Below are 23,447 nucleotides of genomic sequence, written 5' to 3'. Positions count from 1 at the left end.
TGTGTTTATCCCTCGGGATAGATACAAGATTTGAGGTAGAGCGCTCTTTCATTTAAACTGTGAAAAATATGAGGTCAGTTTGATTTCATATTTTTCTAAAATTATACATATATATGTAAATTAAACGTCCTTCCGAAACGGGCGACGGTATTTCGATTCAGGCGACCGACAACTTCTTACGAGCAACTTAACCCCCCAACTTTTCAGTGCCGACAATAATCTGACACCCTAGAACACTTAAACCGACAAGGAGCTTGGAACTAGCGCGGTGGGCAACACGACCATCTTTAACAACAGAACATGTCATCCCCAGCTAAACCATTCATTTCCTAGAAATTAAAATAACAATCCATAGGATTTTGAGGTTGTTCGCCTTGCGCAACATAAATCTTCAACCTTTTCGTTAGACATTTATATAGCTCTGTTATACGATCTAAGTCATAACTCGTTTTAAGATTCTAAGGTTGTCGTTCGTTAGCTTTGTTATACGATCTAAGCCATAACTCGTTTTAGGATTCTAAGGTTGTCGTTCGTTACAACCTAAATCCTCACATATTCTAGGATCTTCAAGGCAATTTGTGTGATCGTCTCACACGAATGTAAGCCCTAATTAAATAAAATTGGCAGAATGAAACATTTGAATAATTTCTCCTCAAAACTGAAGTTAGACCATAGGGTAGACTGGGAAGTCACCGAGGATCTCCTCTGGATCTGTGACATTTCCTAGTTCTTCTTTCTTTGGATTCTGTAATAAATTTTTCAAACTTGAGTCATTCCCCTTTCACACCTCTTTGTCCGATTTCGTTGAAAAGTCTCATCCTTTTGAAGTCCGCGAAGATAATTTTTTCAGATTTTTTATCGAGAGTATTCTTAAGTGATTTCGGTCATTTAAGATGTAATTAACTATAGAGGTTTGCCCCTTATAGGAAGCTTTTTCAAACCCAACTTAAAATAAACCATATTTAATTTTTCATGTTAAATAGAGGGATTTGTCGGCAAATAAAACAGTTTCGCAGACCAAACGGTCGTCATGTATTTCTTAATTTATTTGATCGGGCCTCATCCTCAAGAATTGTGTTTATCCCTCGGGATAGATATATGGTTTGAGGTAAAACGCTATTTCATTTAAACTATGAAAAATATGTGGTCAGTTTGATTTTTCATACTTGATTTTAAACTTAAATCTATATGTAAATTAAAGCATCCTTCCGAAGCTGGCGACGAGATTTCAATTCTGGTGACCGACAGCTTCTTACGGGTAACTCCCCCAACCCTACTTTTTATCGCCGACACCGCACGATGCAGATAGGGTCGAGCGACACAACTGAAGTGGTTGAAGAAGATAAAAATGATTGACACAGACTAAGCCGCGACACAAAATAACAAAATTGACTATTAAGGCCGCACTCGCATGCTGGGAACGAAGCCTAACAGAGGAGGGTGATGAGCCGTGCGTGTCTCATTGATCGTTTGAAGGGAAACCGTCTCTCTTATTTCTTGAATGAAAACATATACATATTTATATACACTCTCATCTTTATAAATTAGGAAAATATCTAATATAGAAAAGATTCTCTAATTAATATCCTCTAATTCGATTATCTAATATAGAAACAGTAGATTTATTACTTTCCATAACAATTATCTTAATAGTGAGATCAAGGTTTATATTTTTGCAAACCACATGTATGTGGCAGGAGAAAACAACTGTCCTTGTAATTCAGTCATCAAATTGCCTTGAGGTGTTCGATGAGTTTTTTGCCAAATCTAAAGAATTTGTGCCAAGTTTGAAACTTCAACTCAGATCCAATGATTCAACTCTATTAGCACTTGGCCAATATTAAACCCATCCAATGACTTAACTTTGATTTTCGATAATTTTAATTTCAAAACTTATTACCCCGGGTTATAATGCTACAATTGCAATCTGAAAATGTGGCATCTTGGTCCTTAAATTGACTTAATATCTAATCTAAACTTGCATGATATATTAACTACACCAAAAGCTCGATCTCTAATGACACATGGAAAAGAATTTGTGATAAACACATCTTAAATATCATATGTCAAATATGTAGTTATGGTTTCAGTGTTTTAAAACATGAAACTACCAGTTTGCCATATTGGCTTGATTGAAAACTATGTTAAAAACGTGATTATGGTGAGAATTGATCCTAGGCCATTTTATACTGTAAAAAATATGCCTTTTCAACTTATAACCATCTCTCTAAAGATATTAAAAGATTGTAAATTTATTGAAAAAAAAACTTGGGTTTCTAAAGCCTCTCAAATTTTCTAATTTAAAGATAAGATTTTTTGTTACTTAAAACTAAATTATTTGAGTTTCATTTTATTTTTTTCATGATAAATTAATTAGTTATTTTGTGAAGAGATTATCTAAAAAATGATACTCTTATTTTACCTGTTCTGTTCCCATGCATTTGGGCTTGTGAGGCTTTACAAGTCTGAAAACTACTTGCTCTAAAGTTGTTTTTCCTCATCTCAGATCAACGAGGAATTCGAAGAAGTTCCTGTACAGAGTCGGGGTTTTGGTATTCTTGATGTTGGTTATAGATCAAAGGTAAAAATTTCAGACTCTGATACGAGTAGACTATAATTTTTCTTGCCTTTAAATGTATTGAGAAGAAACTAGTACTATATAGTATTTTTAACATCAATCATAACTCTTTGTAGTTCCTATCTAATACAAAATTTAGGCTTAAGAGTTAACTAGCTTCTTTAGTACAAATTAATGGATGTCATTAAAATAATTTTAAGGTCTTGCAATATTCTACATCAGGATTTGTTGCTTCTTGTATTTTATATTTCATTTTTTAAAGATGTCTGATTTTTTTAGCTGACAGTTTTTTTAACCTTTTTTTGATTTAACTTAAATATTCATTTTGGTAAAAGAAGTTCTCTAGTATATTATTCGTTCTGTTTTGGGAAGCTTGTGGAAAGCAATTCATCCTGTAACTTAATCAGATTGCAATTATTTATTATTTATTTTTTCCAACATTGTAGTTGATGAGGTGAAGGGGAAGGTGAGAGGAGGATTAGAGATAAGAAACCCTAGAAAGAAATATGGAACAGGAGTTGCAATACATTGAGATTGTTTCGTCTGACCTGTGCTGTTCATTCTTTGTACCCAGTACACGGCATAAAAGGATATTTGATTTTTGACTTCTTTAATGAATTTCTTGAGAAAACCTTATTAGAAATTACAAGAAATTTCTGTAGTTTGCTCACTTGCTTAATTGATGCCCGAGGAGTGGAGGAAGAGTGTTTTGGTTCCCATTTTTAAGAATAAAGGGATACACAATAGTTTGCAAATAATAGAGAAGTTGATCTATTTTTTTAATTATGGGAGAGGATAATTGAACATAGGTTAAGACGTATTACAAAGATTTCTCATAATCAATTTGGATTTATGCCGGGCAGGTCTACTATGGAAGCTATACATTTATTGAAAGGTTTGATGGAGAAGTTTAGAGATAATATGGAGAATCTACATTTGATTTTTATTGATTTAAAAAAAGTTTACAATTGGTTCCAAGAAATATCCTTTGGAGAGTTATTGAGAAAAAAGACATTGATATGACTTATATACAAGTCATTAAAGATATGTATACTAGAGCTGTTACTTGTGTTTGAACTGAAGGAAGATTGACCAATATTTCCTATTCCTGTTGGATTACATCAGGGTCGGCTTTAAGCCCATATCTTTTTGCTTTATGGATGATCTTAATGGACATTTACAGAAGGATGTACCTTGGTGTATGTTTTTTGCTGATGATATCCTTCTCGTGGATAAGACGAGAGAAAAAAGACCACGAAAAACTTGAATTATGGTGGTCTACATTGGAGTCTAAAGGCCTTCATTTGAGTAGAATTAAAACTGATTACATGGATTGTAATTTTAGTAGTAGTAGCTTTAGTGAAAGAAGTGTAACTTTGGGTGATCAAATTTTTAAAAGGTGTGAACGATTTAGATATCTCAGGTCTGTTACTCAAATAGGTCTAGGTCTGTTACTCAAATCGATTGTGATATATATGTGAATGTTAATAGTAGAATTCAAGTTGGTTGGTTGAAGTGGAGGAATGCTTTGGGTTTTTTGTATAATAGAAAATTTCCGCTTAGACTAAAAGGAAAATTTTATAAGATGGTGGTGAGACCTGCGATGCTCTATGACGCTGAATGTTGGCCTTTAAAAGAGAAGCATAATACTAAGTTAAATGTTGCCGAGATGAGAATGATTAGGTGGATGAGTGACTTTACAATTAGAGATAAAATGAGAAATGAATATATACGTGATAGGGTTGGTGGAGCTCCTATGATAGAAAAAAATAGAGAGTCATCTTAGATGGTTTTGTCACATTAAACGTCGACCATCTGATGATCTTATTAGGAGAGTAGATGTTTTAGATTCGACTTATGTTAAGAAAGACAGATGTAGACCTAGGAAGAAGTCTTGGGTTGTTGTATGAAAATGATCTTAATTTATTAGAACTAAATGAAATTATGACACTAAATAGGACGCAATGGAGAAAAAGGATTCATGTAGCCGATCTCACGTTATGGGATTAAGGCTTTATTGTTGTTGTTGTTGTTTGCTCACTTACTTAATTGCACTACTATTTGCATTGTGTTACTCTCTTGGTTTTGTTAGCGAAATATTTCCATGCAAGCCCAAAGCCACAAAAATGTTTATAAGACTGAAGACATGGCATAACTGCATTTTAAATGACTATTTGGGGTGACTACTCTTTTGAACCTCGTCTGAAACGTTAATGACTCAAGCCAATATTATGGGTGATTCATGATCCGGTAAATACTCGTTCCCTAGTCTGAACTAGAGTAGGTTAAGAATCTTTGCATTGTATTATTTCTCTTTGTTTATTTAGCGAAATATTTCCATGTAAGTCCAATGCCACAGAAAATGTTCATAAGTCGGAAGACATGGCATATCTGCAGTTTAGTTCACTATTTGGGGTGACTACACTTCTGAACCTTTTTCTGAAACATTAATGATGCTCACGTCAATATTAGGGGTCATTCATTATCCGGGAAATATTCATTCCCTAATTTGAACTAGAATAGTTTAAGAATCTCTGCTTAGAATGACAAATTTAGACTATTCGGTAAACTGTTAGAAAAAGGCATTCTTGATGTTGCTATCTATTTCTTTTTTTAAATAATTGACTGAGAACACTCAATTTTTTGAAGGAACCAAAATGGCTACGTCAATCTTGATTCAACTCCCCCCTTCCGCGATCCCCACAAAAAACTAAAAAAAAAAGGAAAAAAAAAAAGAAAAAGAAAAAAGCAGATTGCCACTTAATGAGATTTTTTATGTTCTCTCATCATTTCATGCTTTGCTTCATGAGATAATAATCACATGTGGCTACTCAAAAATTTTTTGCATTCATTTGAACTATTGAAAAATTATTTTCCAATATTTTGTTGATTTAAGTTTATGGTTTACCTGATTTCAGGAAGAGGCATGGGCTGCAGGTGGAAGCGGCATCTTATTGAGAACAACCAACGGTGGGAAGACTTGGGCACGTGACAAAGCAGCAGATAACATTGCGGCAAACTTGTATTCTGTGAAGTAATTCCCTTCTCACTCTGGCCATAATACAGTCCATGCTACGGATTTGGTTGTTTTAAGCTTATACGGCTAACCTATCAAACTTTTTATGAAATAATCTTAAAACAGCTAAGATGCCATAATGCTGTTGATTCTGCTCTTTTTGCTATTTACGAAAGTAAATCCTTTTTTCATATGCATTTCTTTTTGGTTCCTCTGATAGTTTTTTTTAATATTTTAATAAATTTTAATATTATTATTAGAATATTAGAATATTAACTTGCAGATTTCCTTATTAATATTCTAATATTCTAATAATATGTATGTGTATGTACATGTATGCATATGTATGTGCATGTATATGCATGTATATTATTAGATGATATTAGAAGATTTATTAAAAGATATTAAAAGATTTTTCTATTTCTTATGTTGCATTTCCTGTTATTTCTTTTTATATCGATTTTTTAATTTTTGTCATTCTTTTTTTTTTCTTTTGGGTGTTATTAGGAAATGTTTGGGTATTATATCTTTCCTTTCCTCGACTATTGTATCATGTATTTATACCCCTTTTGCTGCTCAATAAGAATATTCCCTCTATTATCAAATCTAACATGGTATCAGAGCCATGGTTCTATCCCTAGTCATTTCCGAGACTCTTCCCTGGCTGTTGGCCACCTACAGGCCTTTCCCTGCAAGGATTCCGCTGCTTGTCACCTGCAGCGGTTCTCCTTCCATCAGATCTCCCTCCAGCCTGCCGGATCTACCTCGAGTCGCCAGATCTGCCTCCAGCCGGTCGGATTTCTCTCTAGGCGACCTAATCTTTCTTGAGAAGAACCTTCCAGCCGCCAGACCTTCCTCTAGCCGGCCTATTATCCCTCCAGGGTTGTTGGAACACTTCCCTTAGGCCATATCTATCCCCTGCAGGACCCACCGTAGCTGATTCTTTCTTCTACAACTGAAACTTTCCTTTGTCTAGTCAAACCAACACCATCTTTGGCTCAATCGAAATCATGGCGAACTCTTCAACCATTAAGCTTCCTTCCGACTATGTACTTGAGTCCACCAAAGCATCAACGCAAACCACAATCCCTCCGCAGAATGAAGGCCTGAAAAACCACATGAACTTTTTGATCACTACCCATAACTTAACAACTCTAATTTTCTCCAACGATTCCACACCATGTCATTGTTCGTCAAAGGACGCTGGAAATTCAACTATCTCACAGAGATGATTAGTGAACCTAAAAAAACTGACCCAACGCATGGAGCATGAGAAGTGGAGTATTCCATGGGCATGTTTTGGCTGATTAATTCTATGGAGACTAATTTTGTCCGTTCGTATCTATTTCTTCTGTTTGCAAGTGCACTGTGGACGATAATTTGGGATTTATGTTGGGATGTTGGCATTGATCCTCCGGTCGACTCAAGTACACAGTCAGAAGGAAGCTTAATTGTTGAAGAGTCCGACGTGATTCCGATTGAACCAAAGGTGATGTTGGGTTGATGAGACATAGGAAAGTTTCGACTATAGAATGAAGAATCAGTTGCGGTGGGTCCTGCGGGGGATAGATATGGCTTTAGGGAGGTGTTCCGGCAAACTTGGAGTGATATCGGGCCGACTAGAGGAAGGCTTGGCCGCTGGAAGGTTCTTGAAAAAGATCATGTTGCCTGGAGAGAAATCCAGTCGGTTGGAGGTAGATTGGTGGCTGGAGGTAGATCCGGCTAGCTGGAGGGAGATCTAATGGAGGGAGAGTCGGCTGGAGGCTAACTGTAGGTGGCCAACATCGAAATCCTTGCAGGGAAAGACCTGTAGGTGGTCAACAACTAGGGAAGAGTCCCGACGACGACTAAGGTTAGAACCATGGCTTTGATACCCTGTTAGATTTGAGAATTGAGCGGAATAATCTTATTGAACAGGAAATGGGTATAAATATATGATACAAGGTCTAGGAAGATCCGTGAGGCAAAATAGGGATCAAAGACTGTGCCCCATTACTATAATGACTTGGTGACCTTATGGATGGAATGCGGTCTCTACAACGACTACACATGAGACTCTTTGACTGATCTTTCCCTCTTCCAGAAAGTTGTGGAAAAGGATCGTGTTTTCCAAGTCCTGGCAGGTCTAAACAAGAATCTCGACGAAGTCTAGGGTCTTATTCTTCCATAGGATCCGCTTCAACCTATGTTACATTCATCGAGGTGCGCCGCAAAGAAAGTCGGGGACTTGTCATGCCCGACACTGCAACTCCTTAAATCGAATAATCTGCCTTGGTTTCTAATAGTGCTCGACCCTCCACATCGTCACGGGCAAATCATTCTACTTGTGATTACTGTCATTCATGACAAGTGTTGGAAGATCCACGAGAAACTGACGCATAATTATTCAACCAAATCGTCGACTCCCACTCAGAATCACCTGGCTTGATTAAGAGTTAGATGGTGTACTTGTTCAAACTACTTGGATTTAGTCAATTCTTTTCCGACTCGTCGACCTACCATGTTTGTTAATGTAACATTTCAATGCCCCTCTTAGTTTTTTCTTCTAGTTTGTGGATTATTAATTGAGGTGTCACAGATCATATGACCAGATGTTCTTAGTTTTTCTTGACGTATTTGCCATACTTTGAGAGAGATATCGTTAAAATTGTGGATGACTCTTGTAGTTCCATTGCAAGTAAAAGTTCTGTTGTTCTAACAGCAGACCTGGCTTTAGAATTTGCGCTTCACGTGCCTTCATTAAAGTGTATCTGCTTGTCAATCATTAAGTTGACCTATGACCTTAATTGTGTTGCTCATTTTTCTCCTGATGTTTATGTTTTTCATGATCGTCGTTCTGAGAGGATGATTGAATAAGCGGGCAGTCGGACTCTATTTTTCATAAGGCAAAATCAGGGTTGATTAGGTCACTCCATTCAGTAGTTGTAGTCTTTCCCAGTTCACTGAATGTCCTATTACCCTTTTACACTGTCGTTTGGATCACCCCGATTTTCAATATTTAAAAAAGTTATATCCTTTGATGCTTAGTAATAAAAATTAATTTAGTTTCAAATATGAGATTTGTTAGTTAGGTAAACATCATCAAGTTTCACATCCACCAGACTCTCAGACTCGAATGCATGACTATACTAATAAATGATGATTCCTTATCTTGATTGATGATCACACTCGAATGACGTGGGTCTATATCTTAAAAGACAAATTTGAAGTTGCTATCATCTTCTATCTTTTTGAGCCAATTTAAAACATCAATTCAAGCTCTTTGGATTGACAATAACCATGATTTTTTAATTCTATTTAAGGGGATTTTTTTTTTGTTAAGGGCATTCTCCATCACAATTTTTGTATGGATACTCATGAAAAAAAATGTGATAGCCGAGCGAAAAACCGACACAATTTGCCCGTTACATATGTCTCATTTAAATGTCTCGAAATGATTTTGAAATGATGTTGTACTTACCGTCACATATCTCATCAATAGAGTCCCAAAAAAAATTCACAAATTTCGGACCGTGTTAGCAGCCTTGAGATCTTGTTTTCCTATCAATCTGTTTTTTTTCACTTTAGACCCCAAAATATTTATGTGCACGACATTAGTTCAAAATAATGCCCCCACTTGTAGTAAATTTGATTCTTGGTCAATCAAGTGTATCTTCCACGGATATTCTGCCACTCAAAAAGGATATTAGTACTTCGATCCTATCACAAATAAACTCTATATGAGTGTCGTTATCTCATTCTTTAAAAGTTTTCCCTACTTCCCCAACACTGCCTCAAGTAAGGGGGGGCTAGATTTTTTGGACACTACTTTTCCGACTCGGTTGGATATGCCACCTACTCCTCCAGGCACGGTTTCTGAGGAACCTTCTGTCCCACTAAATCCACCATCTGCCAGACCAACATCCACTCCACCTATTCACCGTGTCTATATTTGATGCATCAAAGCCTCGGTTGAGACCCTTCCCGATACCCCTACTCTTGACCCCGTTGTCTCTTTATAGGACTTAGAATCCGCCTCGGCCGACATTCCCGACACTACACTTACGGAGATTACTCTTGCTCCAAATGAGGAGGTGATTTCTAACATTGAGGTACACAATTAGACTTGTTCTCTTTATTCTATGATAAAATATGTCTCATTCCATATCTTGCGCTAACCTACAGAGCATTTGCCACTTCTTTGACAGATCATTGTTTTTCTTCTACTATTGAGGAAGCATTGTTAACTTTCCTAGAAGGCTGGAGTAATGGATGAGATGAATGCTCTTTGGCAAAATCATACGTGAGATGTTGTTGATCATCCTTGGGAAAAGAAAGTAGTTGGTTTTCGGTCGATCTTCAACACTAAATTTAACTCCGATGGAACATTTGAATGCAATAAAACACGATTGGTCTCCAAAGGCTACTCACAAACCCATGTAGTTCACTATGAGGAGACGTTTGCTCCAATTGCGAAGCTAAACATCATTTTGGTCCTGTTATCCCTTGCTATGAATTTGGATTGGTCCTTTCCTCAAGTAGATGTCAAGAATGCCTTTCTTAACTACGATCTTCAGATGAGACGTACATGTCTCTACTTCCAGGCTTTGACTCAACTTTTTCCCAGAGACAAGTGTGTCAACAACGACAATCTCTACGGATTGAAGCAATTTCCTTGGGCCTGGTTTGGCCAGTTCACGCAAATGATAGTGAGCCAGGGGTTCTCTCAGGTCAAATCAGATTATACTTTTTTCTTTTGACATTCCTCTAATGGCCAAATTATCATCCTGATAATCTATGTCAAAGATAATGTGCTCATAGGTAATGCGATGCCAGCCTTGGAATCTCTTAAAGGTATCCTTGCTAAATCCTTTGAAATGGACTTATGGTCTCTCCGATACTTAGGCATGACAGTTGTCCGGTCCTCTTGGGGCATCTATCTTTCGTAGCACAAATATGTGATGGACCTATTGACAGAGACCAACCCTCTAGTTTGTGAATTAATGGTTGTTTCAATGGACTCCAATGAAAAATTAGCTGATGTTCCTAATGTTCCTGTGAATAAGACATACTACTAGTGCCTTGTGGGAAAACTTATTTATCTCGTCCATACGCACCCCGATAGTTGCCACGTGGTAGGTTTTGTAAGCCAATTCATGTACAACCCCAATGAGCACCATCTCACAACTATCCACCAGATCCTTCACTACTTAAAATGTACACCGGGCTCAGGTATGTTATTCTCGCATCACTCTTCTCGTTCTATTGCAGTACTGACGTTGATTGACCGGGTCCGTCCATGATTGAAGATCTACCTCAGGGTGCTCATTCGTGTGGGTAAACTTTGTCTCCTGGAAAATTTAGAAATAGTCGGTGATTGTCAGGAGCAGCACAGTTCGTTCCATGTCTTTGGGAATCTTGAAGCGCTCTGGTTATACATCATGCTCCGCGAATTACAAATACCGATCTCTGCTCATGTACAACTTTTAGGTGATAATAAAACCACAATTAACATTGCTCATAATCTGGTTAGCATGACTGCTCCAAACATGTAGAAATTGACCGTAACTTCATCAAGGAGAAGCTTGATTTTGTGGATATTTGTGTTCCATTTGTTCCATCCAGTAGTTGTTGACCTCATTATTGGTTGAGGTCTAGTTTTTTCCTCTTTAGTACCCTAGGGTCTAGCCATAGGATTTTCCTATTGACTATTCCTAGAAGACTAGAAAAGGAACCAAATTCTTCTTTGCTCAACTTGAAGTTCCACATATTGGTTATAACCTCTAACAATTAGTAGTTGGGGTCAGTATGGGGGAACTCAAGGGGAGTTTCCCATTGGATGGTCAGACCTTAGGACTAATCCTGAGTAGTCTGGTGATGGTTGAGATGACTTACACACACTAAACTTTCTTGCATGCCCCAAACCCTAAGACCCCTTGATTTGATCCCGTGATTCCTTTTGGAAAGTTCATATAAATGAACCTATACCCCTAGTCTTTGGCTAAGAGGGTTAGAATCAACATATTGAGCATCCAAAATAATCCTCACATGGCTCCTATTGGTTTAGCATGGCTTCATGACTTACTTTCCCGTTCTAGCTCAAAATCACCAAATTACCAAAATACCCATATATCCCTAATTTTTGCCAAAACTCCCAAAATTACCCAAACATCCCTAATTTTTGCCAAAACTCCCAAAATTATCCAAAATACCCAAATTTGTCCAAAGATCGTCTCAAACCACTCACCACTACCTAAATTAACCAAAATTCACCAAAATCACAAAATTCCCAAAATACCTCCAAAATTGCCTAAAATTACCAAAATGCCCCATATGACCCAAAAATTCCCAATTTCAATTTTTGACCATCATATTAACCCAATTTGACCAAAAGCCCCAATTTGTCTTTAAAGACCAAATTTCCCCAAATTAGCCTCAATCTTGACCCAATTGACCCCAATCTTGCCAATTTCAGTTCCGAACTAAAATTCAGTATCCCCAATTCCAATCTCAACAAAATACAAGCTCAATTTGATCCAATTGCAAGCCCAATTTCACCCAAATAAAAAAGGCCCAATTTTGACCATATGCCTAAATCCACTGAATTAGCCTCCCAATTCAATTCAAAATCACTTGAAATTGCTCCAAATCCTTCATGACATCTCCCTACACCAAACTCAACATTCAATTAACCCAAATTTTAGCCCAAATTAAATTTCAATCTTAAAAGCCCAAATCTTTAAGTCATTCAAAAAGGCCCAAATCCAATAGCCCACATGACAAATTTTCCCCCCATCATCCATTTAATCAAAATCATTTTCTAACCTAAATTCATGATCAAATTATTCTAAAAAAATGCCTCATGACAAACTCCACCAAAATGCCTCATAAATTCAAAAATCCCTTCTCATGAAAAATAGCCAAGCCACATGCAAGCCATGAAGCCACTCCCAATGTAAGCCATGAGAGCCATGCCACATCATTAAGCTATTAATGGCAAGAGACCAAGCCACTTTCAAATATCCTTAAGAGCCCTTTTAACCCGCTTCATGAAACACCCAAACCTCATGCATGATGATTAAGCTGAATCATCTGATTTCCCTCAGCACCCAAACCAGCCTTGGTGATTGAGTCCAACCCCAAAAATTGGCTCAACATTATCTCTTTCCCCATACTATTTCAATCCTATACCTTTACACATGGCCAACCCCAATTGACTTCACCAAACCAAAACTCTGACTTCCCTTAGTCAAATGGTAACCTGAGCCTGGCCGGCCGACCACCTAGGCTGCCGGAAAAGCCATGACCAGAAGCTCCACCTTGGCCAAATCTCAAAATTAAACTCATCCAATTTGTCTCATCCCAATTGGATATTTGCACATTGTTGACATCCACATAAGTAACCCAAAACACCTACCAATTGCCCCTGATGGCCTCTCCTTCCCCCTCTATTTAAACCCACCCTCCATGGCCAAACCAAGGGAGCTTGAAATTCCTTGGGGAGACTCTGCCAAATTGCTTCCAGAGCTTTCTTAAGACCTCCCACCAAAGTTAAATTAATTGCACCCACACCATCCCCTGAGTGAGAGAAAAAAGATCCCCCATAAAAGCCTCATCATCAGACCACCCTAGCATAGACTTTGATCAACACCCAAAATCAGCCTTAGTTGAAACCATACCTAGGCAATTTACCACGACCTAAGGCTTCATCTAGGAGCTCTCTGGACTCAGCTCAAGCTTTTGGAAGCACCCAATCGAGGCCACGCCTCTTGGAAAAAGGTATTGAACTCTCCCCTTAAACCAAGCCTATTTTAATTCCCCATGCTTATAGAATCAATTTAAACATGATTAACCGTATGTATATGTTCTCCTAGTCTAGACGCATCTATAAAAGCAAACCACACTTAATTTGGTTAAGTATAGAGAGAGATCTTAAGCTTTGAAAATGGATGGTTCTCGGGCTAAGGAGCGTGTATCGAATGGAGCGTCTTGATGCGATCGGACAACGCTTTGGTTCGTGAATGGGGAGGCTGACTCGTATCGAATGGAGGGTCTTGATGCGATTGGACAACGCTTTGGTTCGTGAATGGGGAGGCTGACTGCGACACGTGTCTGTTCGACGCGTACGAGGATGAGTAGGATAAGTACAAAATTAGGGGCTTTTTTCTATTTATTTAAACACCATTCCTATTTATTTAAACACTAGTACTTCAAAAATGCATATGTTTGTGTAGAAAAATCACAAAAATAAAATATGAATACCCTCTTCCTCAGTGAACAGAGGAGAACAATGTGGAAATGGTTTCATATTTTTTTATGTATATATTATTTTTAATTAATCAAATAGTGTTTTTCTTATTTAAATTTTCCATTTGCATAGACATTTCACCATGGCATGGGACCATGGGGCTTTTGATGTCTCTGTTGTTAGGCATATCCCCTGATTTTGCCAAGGTCAGGGGGCATCTCTAACTAGAGATATTTAATTTTCAAGTTAATGGTCTTTGTTTTGGTTAAAAAATTATAAAAATTAAAATAATCATCAGAAAAATACAAAATTTATTTTGGTAGGTTCATTGTGGTCAGACGACGCTAGGAAAAATATAAAATTAGTTTGATTTATTAAAAATAATCCTAATTGTCACCAACCCTAAAAATGAAATAAAATTAATTTGGAGTAATTTTAAATGTAAATGACGTAAAAATCATTCTCCACTGTGATTTAATGTCAAAGGAGTTACCCATTAAAATTTCAATTCAATTGGAGTTAATTTGACCCTTCAAATGAATTAATCAATTAAAATCACATTTTTGGCATTAAAATAATTATAATAATTAAAATAATACTTTAAAAATCACCAAATTGATTTTGGGAGCTTCTTATGACTAGAGGAACCTAAGAAAAATAAAATTGGAATCAAAATAAATACTTCATTTTTTAGCTATTTTTAAGCATTTAAATAATTAAAATCATAAAAATTGCTAAATTGTAAAAATACACTAAAATGTCACATTTGACTTGCTGACCACTTAGAGCCAATAAAAGTAATTTTCCTAATTTTCTAAGTCAAGATATTAATTTCTAAAAGCTTAAAATGAATTTTCTCTAATTTCTCACTAAAATAATTCCAATAATTAAAATATAAATAAAAAAAAAATATGAAATTTGTTTCTTTGGGTTCCCTAGACTCAGAGAGAATTAATAAAAATATAAAACTTAATTTTCTATTTAAACATATTTTATATTTAGTTAATGCTCAAAACAAACAAATAATTCTAATAATTAAATTAAACCTCTAAAAATCATGAAAATTGGTCCAAGTGGTCCTCTGACCTAGGTAAACCTCTAGTAGTTTTTTTAAGGACAGAGGTTTTGTTTTGTTTGAGTTATTAAATGATTGAAAAATCCCTATTTTTGTATTAGAAATAATTATAAAATTAAATAAATTCAGAAAAATCACATTTTCTCTTCGGATATTTTAATTAACCCATGAATGGGGTAACTTAAAATTTTCAATTCATTTGAGTTTAATTTAATTAATTATAGGGTATAAAGGCGTTAGGGGCAAAAAGGTAATTTTGGAATTTAAGGTTTAATTAATATTTTGGCTTAACCAGCTTAACCAAAGGGCTAAATCAAAGGGCTAAATGGGCAACAAATAATCTATGTTTTGATGATTGAAATATGAAAGGGATAAATGGTAGTAACCAACATCACTTTCACTTTGGTCTTGTAAAAGATAAATTTGTAATTTTCTTAACATTGATGAAACTTGGAAAAATATTTAAATAAAAAAAGATGTTAATGTGGTGGGTTTGATGTTAATGTGGGGGTTTGATTTTTGGAAGATTATAATTCACTGATTTTAAGCCTCAATTAATGGTTTTGAAATGACTTATAATTCATGATAAGGATTAAAAGTATAAACATTTAAATCTTTTTCTAAAATTAGAAATCTACCCATTAAGCTTTTAAGGGCTTCGTAGTGAACTAGACTTAATCAAAAAAATTTTTAGTGAAATTTAAAAAATAATCTATAACTAATTTAAAACTTTTTAAAACATTACAAGCCCATATTTAAAATCAAAGTGTTAAGCTTCTTAATTAAACCAAATTGCCCTAAGGGCCTTCACCTATATAAATATAAACAAAACAACAAGTAATAATTAACATTTTCGTATTGATTAAGAGGTTGAATCACTGTAGATTAGAAATTTGTAGATTAGAAATTTGTACGAGTTGCATAAACTTGATATTCATTTGAGACCTTTTAATAAGATTATTAGGTTGATCCTTGATCACTTAGATGTGCTCTCAGGAGTGTTTTTTTGTAGGTATTGTCTAGTAGTATTGGGATGTGGTGGAGCATCTAGGAAAAGTGATAAGAATAGTGGCGAGAGATTCAATAAGGGCACCAAATGAGTTTATTTTAATGGATCCATTTCTTGTAGGTGGGATTCGGAGATTCTTGTCATTTGTGTTTTTTTGGGGTGGGTGGATGTGATAATAATCAAATGTTAGATATTGTGGCAAGAGAAATATATGGCACAGTGCAAGACTGACAAGCAAGCGACACTTGGATTCACAATGAGGATGGCTATGAATCAGTCAGAGGGATCAAGACGCATAGAACAACCCTCGAGATGATGAATGGAGTGTGAGGAGGTAAAAATCTACATCACTGATATCATATGAGTTTAAGGGTCTGTTTGAGGCAGCTGCAACTTATCTAGTTTATCCAAATAAACAACTTATTTTGTTAATCTATTGATCAACAACTTATCCTTATAAGTTGATTGACTGTGGTTTGTGCGTTTGGAAAACAACTATTTCTGGATAAATGATAATTTTGCCCCTGATCTGCATAAGTTGTTTAGTTATTTGATTTGTGTGTTTGAAAAATAACTGAATTGCAGTATTTTCTGGATAAATGTCCGTTTTGGCACTGCCAAGTGTTATTGTTTGCACCAGAACTGTAATAACTACACATTTGACAGCTGTGAAAAAAAAAACCACTTCATAACTAGACAAAATTATGATATATACCTCACTTAATAATGAGTATAAAGATACCTAATAAAAAGAAAAAAACATAATGAAATTACAATTAATAAAAGAATGATAATATTCATTTTAAACTGCAAAAGAAGCATGTCATGAGCAACGTTGTCCAATTGGGACACCATCGAATCCCGAGCCACATTGTCCGGTTGGGAAACCGTCAAACTACAAGTGACGTTCTCTGGTTGGGATACCGTCGAACCCCAAGCAACGTTGTTCAGTTGGGATACTGTAGAATCGGACGGACTGTCTGCTCACTTGAAGAACTTACAGTCGTCCGATCTGTCTACCCACCACGGGCACCAATAGAACTGTCGTCTATAGCTATGTGGCTTACACAACGTGAGTAGCAAAGAAGGCTGCCCGCAGCGGCATAACACTCGCCTTGAGTTCCCCGATAACCTGTAGCTCATATTTCTACAATTATTCAAGAGAGCACTTTATTCAAAAAATTAGATGAAATAAAAAAAACATATTGAATTTGAAAATACGAAACGAAAATGAGTAAAAAAAACAGGCAATATCATCATGTATCTAACAAGCCCACGAACAAAATAAAATGAAAAAAAAATTGCAAAATTTTTAAATCCAAAAATTTATCGAATATAAATATGTTGAATACAATGCAAACAAATAAAAAAAACAAGTAAGAGGCCTTAGAGAAGTACCTAAACCAACCAACGAGTTTGTCACAACAAGTAAACAGTAGACCTTGTTAAAAAATGAGTTCTCGGTTGCCTTTAACCCATGTGAGACCAGCGTCCAGTGTCATATGTGTTTATCACAAAAAAAGGCCATCCAGTAGATTCTTATATATCGATGCATAGTCGAGAAGAAATGACCTCGGTTGCCGTCATTAGGATTTCACATGCAACGCCAACGGGATAACCCACGGTCTGTGACACATGTATATCACCAAAAAAGTCCATGTTTGCGGATCCTCATAAGCAGAAACACCAAAAAAGGAGAGGATCCTCATTGCCTTTATTAGGATTTCACATTCACTACTAAAATAACGACAAACTGACAATCTTGAAAAACTCATAAGGTCATATGTTTCATCATTGACCTCACAAACTCACAAAAAAAAACATAAAAGCCACTAAAACATGTTAATATCATAAAATTGAAGGTTACAATGGAACTAACGATGTAAGAAGTGTACATAAAGTATGTAAAATAAAGAAAATGAGGTCAATCAACAACCGCATATAACATCTGTGATATGTTTCCTCAAAACAGCCATCTACGCTGCACCTTCGCCATCATGGGTGTCAAATTCACGTGACTTCATAACATCCTCTAAAATAAATTGTCCAACCTGAAATTTGAATGCTTCAGGCGGGATATGCATGTCATCAGCGTCAGCCATATTGAAGTCTGTATCAAACCAAGAGGGATGCCTCCTAATAAAATTGTGGAGCGTCATTGTGGCCACCATAATATGTATTTGTTTAGGAAATGGGTACGTCGACATATCGCGTAGGATGACCCATTTTTTCTTCCAAACCCCAAAAGTTCTTTTAATCACCCTGCGTAAGGAAGAGTGACATTTGCTGAACAATTATTTTCTATCATGGGCAACACCACTTGATTTTGAAATCACGGATGTGGTATTTGGTATCTGGAAATGACTTTAAATACCCCATCTATAAGGGATATCCGACATCCACCAAATAATATTTATCTGTCATGAAATACAGTATTATTGACTATTGATAACAAAAACTAATAGTTTAAGAAAAGTAAACTAACTTTTAGACTGATGAGGGAAGCGTTGTCTGTTATTTCTTGTTGCATAGGCAAAAAGATGACTGTCATGTGCCCTCCATTCCCATCTAGTCATTACAAATGTGATGCACATGTTGAAGTCACATATGACTTTCACGTTTTAGGTAGCTGAACCACATCAACCAATGTATGCCACCTTTTCATGGTTGGGTAGTCGGGCATCCATGTGTGTACCGTCAATTGCCCAAATGCAATTCTGTTTGAAGTTATTAGAAATGTCAATCCCAACACAATAATTACATTCTGAAGTAAACATAATGCACTAATAAAACTTACCTTGAAAAATAGCATGTAACGTGGGTCATTAGCATTTTTTTTCTGGAGTTGTACCAAATGACGGATTTACTGACTTAATTACGTGGGACGTTAGACTAACAAATGCTTTTAGACCTTTGTAGAAGTATGGGCTTATTGTCTCTGAGGAATTATGGAATTGCTCCATGGTTTCTCAGGTTGATTCGTTTTGAGATAGAATGTACGGCGTAATTGCCAACACCTCCCTTGTAGTCGTTTTGGAAGAACCTCGGAGGTCGTGGTTGCTACGTAGCTCGTGAAGGAGATCCAAAAATGGGTACACTCATGCAAAATATGCTGATGAATCTTATTGGATCTCCAACGAGCATCTAGCCCCCCCTCCCACCCCCATTTATCCCCAATAAAGGACCACGTCATGCGCGGTGTTTGAATAATGATGGAGCGATAGTATTCTAACAACAATATAACAATTTCCGCAGCCATTTTTTTGCGACGTTCTCGTTGCCGATTCATCATGAATAAATGATTTGTTAGGGTAACATGCTATGAATAAACTGCTTCTTAAAACAAAAGAAAAAAATCGTGAAAATATAAAGAAAAGCAAACATTTTTCACAACATGTACTACTTTAATGACAAAATTTTCCACATATCATTGTCTTAAAAATACTTAAAAAACAAATATATCTACTACAATCCGCAAATCCAAGAGCCACAAAATAGCAAAAGCTCATTTGCCAATCGAGAAACGTAAATATTCGAGACGTAGCTCGAGCTGCAACCTCATGAATATCTGCCTGCGAGTCGGGTCCTTGAACACTTTAACACATTTTAAATAGAAGGTGTGATCAACCACAATTTATGGAATTCCATCTAAAACTATCAAAAAATCATCGATAGTGGTGTCAGCTGTAGCACCAGGTTGCAGTGCTACAAAAACTTGAATCAGTCTATCTATCGAGCTCTTCGCGAAAACATCTTTATCTTTTGTGCTTTTTCCATCCCACGCCTCTTTGATTGACACGTGGACTCGAGCTCTCTCGGGTTTATGGTAGGTCCTTCACTAGAACCCTTAATTTGATTGGGTTGCAAGTCAACTGTGATGCTTGCAAATCCTTGATCACTTGGGTTGAACGCATCTTGACTTGTCACGACAACTCTCTTGAACATTACGTCTAATTTTTCTTCCAAGTTTAGATCAATTCTGCACACCTTAAATTATTTTGCAGTTGGTACTGCCTGCAACGTGGAGGGGGGAGGGAGTGGGAAACGGGAGCAAATTAGACGAAATAAAAATAAAAATGATAATTAACTGAAGAGTTCGCAGGGGTACAATTATTACCTCTAACTTCTCAGTCTGTCATTCCTCTGAAGCATCCACAGTATGCTTGATAGGATCCCATCCCAATCCCATGGGTCTCAGTTTCTGTTTGTTCCATAACTTTCAGTCATTCTTTAGCTGATCCCACTTGTTCTTGAATTTTAACCTATCGTACTCTCACCATGTCATTTCTTTAAACTTTTTGGAAATATTCTGCCACTCTTCTTTGTAAAAATAAGTGATTGTTTTAGTTCCAAGTTCAATCTCCTTAATACAGAGATTGCAGAAAATGTTTGTGACATCCTTATCCCACATTGCTGACGTAGTCGCTTAGTTGTTCTTAGCCATAATGAGATCAGTAAAAGATATGTATCAATAAGTACACTGGTATTGATAATAAAATTATGCACCAATAGAAACAATAACATAACATAATAAAGAAACACATTTGAAGCATAAAACACAAGTCACCATAAACATAACTCACACAACCCAAGGTCTGCAGAGCACACCCAATCCACCATAAATAACACTCACATGCACCACACACAAGCAGACCTCACATCCACCACTCAAGTCTCCATAAACACCTCTCACGACCACCACTGTCACAAGCACACCTCACATCCACCACCAACCAACACACCTAAAGTCAGGAGAGCACGCCCAAGCCACCATAAACACCACTCACAGCCACCACTGTCACAAGCACACCTCACATCCTCCACTGTCACAAGCACACCTCACATCCTCCACCAACCCACACACCTAAAGTCAAGAGGGCACACACAAGCTACGATCAACACCACTCACAGCTATCACTGTCACAAGCACACCTCACATCCACCACCAACCCACACACCCAAAGTCAAGAGGGCACACAAGCGACGATCAACACCACTCACAGCTACCACTGTCACAAGCACACCTCACATCCACCACCAACCCACACACCCAAAGCCAGGAGAGCACACACAAGCCATGATCAACACCACTCACAACCACCGCTGTCATGTGCACACCTCACATCCACCACCAACCCATACATCCAAAGGCAGGAGAGAACACACAAGCCGCGATCAACACCACTCACAACCACTGCTGTCATTTGCACACCTCACATCCACCACCAACCCACACACCCAAAGCCAGAAGAGCACACCAAATCGACTATAAATACCACTCACAGCCGCCAAACCCACACCCAAAGCCAGGAGAGCACACCCAAGCCACCATAAACATAGGAGATTAGTTCATCCCAATATAAGCTCGGACAATTGTTCATATCTCAACTAACAAATGGGCTCAACCTGTTGAATAATCCTCCATCCAATTCATATCTCAATTAAATGAATTCTACAAAAATGCCATAGAAAAAATGCCACAAAAGTAATGCCTACAGCTTTCCATATGGTTTTCCATGGCTTCAACAAGCCAAATTTCTCACAGATATTAAAAGCATAAAATGATGAAGCAAAATTACCACAGAAATTCCATAGAAAAAATCGGGATTCCAATAAGGAAAACGAAAACCTTCTCAAAACAAAAAAGAATGTCATTCAATGCTTCACATCTTAATTCGCATAGAAAACGTTTCATCCTAAACCAGAAGAGCCATTCATACGCATTGCTTCACAACCATCCATACGCAACGCTCCATTGTTGCGAATCACAAGAAAAGCAAGGGTAAATACTTACAGAGCACATCGATGACAGATCGCAGAGGAGAACATGAAGAGAAAAACAATAGACGTGTGAGAGGTGCAACAAGGTCAGGGAAGAGGATCGAAAGTTACCTAGGGCACGAGAGGGGAAAGGTGGCGATAGGGGGTTGGTAAGTAAAAAAAGGATCGAAATGTTGGCCCGCGGGACGTGGGCGCGGGCCGCGTACAATTGTAATGCAAAAGTGTGTTTGGCGGGACGCTCTCCAAACGCGAAAACCAAACGCCATAGCCGCGCTTTCAAATTGCAGAAGCTATGAATAAACCATCCCAAACACACCCTAAATAATGCTTTTTCGTTTCCTTCATTTAATCAATATGATTTATTATACGATGTAGAATTTGATTTAGGTACATTATAATAATGCTGCAGTAAATCAAAGCTAAGTCAATTAAATGTATACAAAATTATTAAAGATATTGACAAATAATGAAACTAACACAATAATTGCAATTAATGTGTTTATCTCTTTGAACCACATAGCAATATTAAGTGGAATTTCCATATTAATATCTCTTAATAAGATATCAAAACCATTTTATTTTATTTTATTGCTAGACACACTACCATTAGCTTGACCATATTTTGCCTTTTTTTTCCTATGTATAAGCCAAATCTAAATACACGAGGCATATGATTTTCAGTGAAATTTAGTTTGCTCTACACAATGGTTGGGTATCTAATGTTGTGATGAATAATCTTAATTCACTCTGATAGCGGATTTCAAATGTGAACTATAAATGGCAAATTGATAACTTAAACGTAAGAAGCTAGCTTACTGTTTCTTTAAACTTGGTTTGGCCAACGCTTAAAAGAATGATTTCCATTCTTTTTGAAAACCAAGAAGTTTCACATGTTTTACTTACATCCATGTTTTTTGCTTCGGAAGCAACCTTTTAAAAATCCATTCCATTAATTAATGTATCAGCTCGTATGTGTATTTTAACAGCTCTTTTAATCAGTCATTATTAATCTTGCAGATTTTTATGGTTTGATATATTAAGAATGAGTTTATACTGCAGATTTATAGATGATAACAAAGGCTTTGTCTTGGGTAATGATGGCGTCCTACTTCGATATCTTGGGTGAACCATTAAAAAATGACTTATGGGGGAGAAGTTAGCATTCTTTTGTACTAAAAGCGCCGCTCTACAAGTACCTTTCGACTTGTAAATTATGCTCCATTTGTAGTTTTTTTTTTTCTTGGATGTCTGAACATTCATACAATACATATTTTCCTTGCATCTCTCTACCATTACAATCTTCCTATTCTTGCTGTCGCAAGACTTTGAATTTGTAATTCCTTTTTGTTTCTGATCCTATTGCAAACTGGAAATTTGATAGCATCATTCCACCATTACAATCTTCCTATTCTTGCTGTCGTAAGACTTTGAATTTGTAATTCCTTTTTATAATCTGATCCTATTGCAAACTGGAAATTTGATAGCATCCGCTGATTAAAAGCTTTGATTCAATTTTTATGTGTGACGATGATTTTCGTTTTGCATATGGAAAAATTTTGTATTTTTAGGGAGTTGATTAATGTTTTGTTGCATCCAAGAATTCATGCTTTTTATTTGACAGATGTATTTTCCTCACTGAATAAAGTTAGGCTCAAAGTAGTTTGCCCTTTGGTCGGTAAGCTTGTAGTAGTCAAGTAGTGTGAAATAATTGGATTAGAAGGAGCCCAAGCCTTTGCATGTCACATAAAAGAAAAATTTTAA

At 36.6% G+C, this 23,447-nt stretch overlaps 1 protein-coding gene across 1 annotated transcript in view; it reads left to right on the top strand.

Annotated features, from left to right (window-relative positions):
* The window catches only part of LOC110029338 (photosystem II stability/assembly factor HCF136, chloroplastic), a 54,559-nt gene extending 31,522 nt beyond the window's left edge, over positions 1–23,037 (top strand). The window contains exons 6-8 of the mRNA XM_020731581.1: positions 2,507–2,581; positions 5,497–5,612; positions 22,746–23,037. Coding sequence (XP_020587240.1) covers positions 2,507–2,581; positions 5,497–5,612; positions 22,746–22,812 — 258 coding nt within the window. The 3' untranslated portion in view covers positions 22,813–23,037. The remainder of the gene's footprint in view (positions 1–2,506; positions 2,582–5,496; positions 5,613–22,745) is intronic.
* The last annotated feature ends 410 nt before the right edge of the window (positions 23,038–23,447 follow it).

Source organism: Phalaenopsis equestris, unplaced genomic scaffold (genome assembly GCF_001263595.1).
Source record: "Phalaenopsis equestris unplaced genomic scaffold, ASM126359v1 Scaffold000563, whole genome shotgun sequence".
In the NCBI taxonomy this organism is placed as follows: domain Eukaryota; kingdom Viridiplantae; phylum Streptophyta; class Magnoliopsida; order Asparagales; family Orchidaceae; genus Phalaenopsis; species Phalaenopsis equestris.
This window is presented reverse-complemented; position numbering and strand designations above follow the sequence as displayed.